At 36.4% G+C, this 4,451-nt stretch overlaps 1 protein-coding gene across 1 annotated transcript; it reads right to left on the reverse strand.

Moving 5' to 3' along the window:
- Nucleotides 1–844: 844 nt before the first annotated feature.
- LOC131068610 (transcription factor IBH1) lies at nucleotides 845–2,239 on the reverse strand. The gene has a single exon (XM_058003837.2). The coding sequence runs from the start codon at nucleotides 1,638–1,640 to the stop codon at nucleotides 1,041–1,043; it is 600 nt and encodes a 199-aa protein (XP_057859820.1). The 5' UTR covers nucleotides 1,641–2,239; the 3' UTR covers nucleotides 845–1,040.
- Nucleotides 2,240–4,451: the final 2,212 nt, after the last annotated feature.

Raw genomic sequence — 4,451 nt, forward strand, 5'->3', positions numbered from 1 at the left:
ATTGAAATCTCTTTCAGAAGAACTTACAGAAATCGCCATGAACAACTCAAGAGCTGGAATGATGAATTCCAGAAGAGATCAGAGATCAACACAAATTGGTTCAAACTAGGTGGCTGTTGAATCCAGTGCATCATTACACAAAAGAATACACTAAAAAAAATTCCATTTATTAAAGTACTGAAAGCCAAGAACTTACAAAAATCGCCATGAACAACTCAAGAGCTGTAATGATGAATTCCACTAGAGATCAGAGATCAACACAAATTGGTTCAAATTAGGCGGCTGTTGAATCCAGTACGTCATTAAATAGAATAATACACTAAGAAAAACATTCCATTTATTAAAGCAGCCATGAATGTTAAGCTAGAGGGTAGTTCTTTTCCTCACAAATAAAGAACTGAGATAAGTTACAGTCAAAGCATAACTTAGAAACAGATGGGACCATAACATAAGCATAGAAAGCAGCGGGCAGCCGTGGTGTGTGTGCAAGCCCAAAACATTGAAATAATACAATTTATTGCCATTGTTCTTCATTTTCTGTAACATTTTTCATTAAAAAGATGATTAATGAATTATCACATAAAGTGATGTTCTGTAAACTAACTGCCTCTTAAGCTACCTGCCTTTCACAGTTACCCTTTTTTCTTATCGTTTGCTGAAGAAAGGCCGCCTTTGGCAAAACAGAATTAGCCTTAACAGATGACGAAAAAAAAAGAAAAAAACACATTTAAGGTTAACAAGGAAAAATGTACTGGTGACAGAGAATTTGTATAGAAAATAATACATCACTGACAAAAGCCATTTCTTACTGCTTACACTGCAAACAAATCAAGGTGGATCAAAATTTAGCCGACAAAGTACCTGAATTCAAGAATAAGGTGCAGATGTTGGCAGTAAAAAATGGCATTTTTGGATGCCTTCAGAAGCAATAAAAAGAGGCCATTTTAGGATGCCTTAAAAAAGCAATAAAAAACTTGAGAGAAGTATACTCCCAATCCATGGGAAACATTTCTTTGGGATCTTTGTGAGCAGAATATTTTTCAATCTGGGTGTTGGTTATTATTGACAGAATCTACTAAGGATTGGAGGACTTCTACCTGTGTTGTAAGAGATGTGATATAGTGTGCTGTTTCATCAAGCAAGGAAAAGGTGTCCATTGATGTCCCACCTGGAACCAGGCTTTGCAGCTTCCTCTTACGCTTCTTAACAAGACTTGCTTCAGATGAGGTCGCAGGATCCAATCTCTTGGAACAGAAACATCTATACAAAGATAAGCCATCTTCGCTTCTCTGCCCACGAGAAGCTTGTTTCATCTTAGACTGCAACTTCAAACGAGATCGTTTTCTGGCCCTCTGAGCAATTATCAACGCTTGGAAATGCTTGGGCCCCAGAATTTTTCTCAGAGCAGGCCGGCTTCTCTCATCGCTTGAAATTCTATTCAGGAGGGCACGGCTCCAGGCCGTGCGATTTGCAGTTAGCGCGAGGGATACATCGGCTGCAAGCTTTATGTTGCGACTCGAACCCGCGACCTCATCTTCATTACCTGGAGCTCTGATACCGGGCCTGTTCAAGGCATTCAGCGCTCCAACAAGGCGTTGCAGATAAAGCTGCCGAAAGTTCGAATCTCCACTTGAATCCATGCCTTACAAAGCTCAAAAGGTCCAAAGATCGAATCTTACCAGTTGAAATATGAGACGAATTTTCAGTCCTTTAAAAAACGACCTCACCTTTTTCCCTCTTCTTCCTACATTTGTTTCAACAAAAGGGAACCCAACCCGTGACTCGAACCCGTGACATCCTCACTCAACTGCCGCGCCATATGTCGCTGCCAGCCGCCCACAACAATGTAAAGATTCAGATTATTCAACATGCAGTGCAGGGAAAGATAAAAATCTCTTGCAGAAAACGTTTCTTGCAGTTGAAGATTCAGATTATTCAGAGAAATTGCAATATATTTCTTGCTACTGTCTATTCTATGCAGCAAAGAGCTATCAGAGAGAAGCAGGCAGAAGTCCTATAAACCCTTTGGGGTATGATTAGCAGGGGGGGCTCTGGGCTCTGACAGGAAGAATCTAAGTGTCAGAAGATCTTTCCTGGCAATTGTGAAAGGAAAAAACTTATGAAAGATTGGAAGAATGGATGTATTAGGTAGGTGGGGAGAAGAATATTGAAAACGTATGATGGATGATGATATTGATGGAGGATAATGGAGGCACAAAGCACATGGAGGCACATGCTCATACACCCATCACAATTCCTCTCTTAATGTTTATTGTTTGGATTACTCTCATCTTACACCTACTCTACACCCAGATAACGACTGCTTAACTAAAAGCAGTTAGGCATCCATTATCATTAATTTTACTATTTTTCCTCAGTTTTCCCTAATAAAAAAATGTTCATGTTAGGGGCAAAGCGTGCCCTATGGGGGCATTGAATGTCTGTTTGTCCTTGGTTTTATATTACGGCTATGGCCCACCACTAAGACCAGCATGCTAAATTTTAGGCGTGGGCCCCACGTGCGCGGCCCAAAGTTGATGCCCAACACAAGCTGGCAAATTATTATTATTACTTGTACTTTATTAAAAAATTAAAAAAATTAGAATTAGTTGTACTTTTCATAATCTCTTTGAATTTTTCCTTCACTTGGGCTGTGGTTTCTATGAAACTTAGGTTTAGTTTAATAGTTTTTTTGTTTCAGAGCCGGTACGGATTTACCTATAACTGGTTTCTTGCTTTCATTAAAGACTTCTAATTAAGATTTGGGTCACCTGTTCCTTCTAGTTTGTCAACTTCAACTATTTGGGAAGGCGGCAAAAGCATCTAATTAGTGATTTGTTAGATTAAATTTAAAGGTAATGTGTACTGACCTGTGCCTCTTTGTGTATAGAGAAAAATTTACATTTGTATAGGGTTGAGTATGTACATTTTGTATTGGAGTACTTTTAGGTGTTTTTTATGTTGGGAGTACAAGACGATCTTGTATATTATAAAACATCTATAAGTTAAGTTGTCCATCATCATAGACTATTAAAAAAATATTTCTTCCCTTTCACAAGCAAGTGGTACTTAGTTAAATTGTATATTTCTAATTTTAAGTTTGATCATTATATTTATATACATAGTTTAAGTTTCGAGAGGTAATATTATATAGATACAATTAGTTATATTATTATTATTTTTTAAATCATTCATTAGTATTACACATATGTTATTCTAAAGTAAATTGTTAAAATAATGAAAGTCATATCTTATAATGAAATAACTTACACAATATAAAGATATAATATAAAATATGTTGCAAAGACTTGATAATAATAAGCCACTTCAAAAGATAAATTTCCATTAATCTTCAACAATAACTAACCACTAGCTTAAGTTAAGGCAGTTCAAGTGGAAGAGGGATGGATTTCTGTTAAAGGCAAAAAACGCTAAGTCCTTTAAGCCTTCTTTCGATATGGCTCTCTAATCCCATAAGAGCAATTCTAAATGTAAACCTTGATGGTTCTTGGGTAGGGGATGGTTTTTGGTTGGTTGCAGGTTGTTCTTTCTACAACTTTGTTGTTTTTGGTGATGGGTGTCATTTTTACCCATGGTTGTTTGGTGCTTTCCTGTTCCTTTTATTCTGACAACTTTCTGGTTCAGGTTTCCAGATCCTATCTTTTTCTGGTTGTAAAGGGTTTCGGGTCCCTTCAAAACTTGTTTTTCCCCTAATAAAAAAAACTAACCACTAGCTCTTATTTATATCATAAACTTTTTGTGGATACCATCCACACCAAATTAACTACCTAAATAAGACTATATAAATATTCATATAACTTAATTTGGGGCTATGCTAGCTACAAGTTCACGACTCATATTCTAATGTAATCAATGGGTTAAGGGCATATCATGGCCCCATAAGCATTATCCTCAACATGGATCAATTATAAATGTTTTTGCATGAATTCTTATTTACCACATAACATGGGTAAGTGCACCAAGATGGTGAACAAAAAGGGGGTATAAGTGGTCAGTTTTATTCTAAAATCAATTAACCCTAAACTTGGAGGAGCAATTTGAGACTCGTGCAATCAAAATTTAAAGATACCAGAAGAACAAGAATTTTGGTACTCTAAATCTAGTTTCTAAACTACTAATTTTATTTAAAAATGGATAAGACTAATGGGGTCAAATCTTTCGCATGCACAAAAGTGTTCCTAGTTTTTCAACAAAACATAACATAATGTCTGGTGTGCACATCAAAAAACTTTTAGTTACATTCAGTGTTGGATATTGCTGAGAAGTTTTTTGGAATGATGTGTTTTCATTGATGTCAACATATTCTTTTGTGTATTCCAGTGTTGCAGTGAGATTGGATGAGTTGGTTTGGTCAGTATGTTGCAGATGAGTTGTTGTGGTTTAATGGGTTTAGAGATACTTATCTCTAGTTGATTCAACAGAAGTTTCAG

The sequence above is a fragment of the Cryptomeria japonica genome, chromosome 3, assembly GCF_030272615.1.
Source record: "Cryptomeria japonica chromosome 3, Sugi_1.0, whole genome shotgun sequence".
Lineage (NCBI taxonomy): Eukaryota > Viridiplantae > Streptophyta > Pinopsida > Cupressales > Cupressaceae > Cryptomeria > Cryptomeria japonica.

Excerpts from the sequence above, each read along its gene's own strand:
- LOC131068610 (XM_058003837.2), bottom strand. The coding sequence starts at position 1,640 with ATGGATTCAAGTGGAGATTCGAACTTTCGGCAGCTTTATCTGCAACGC.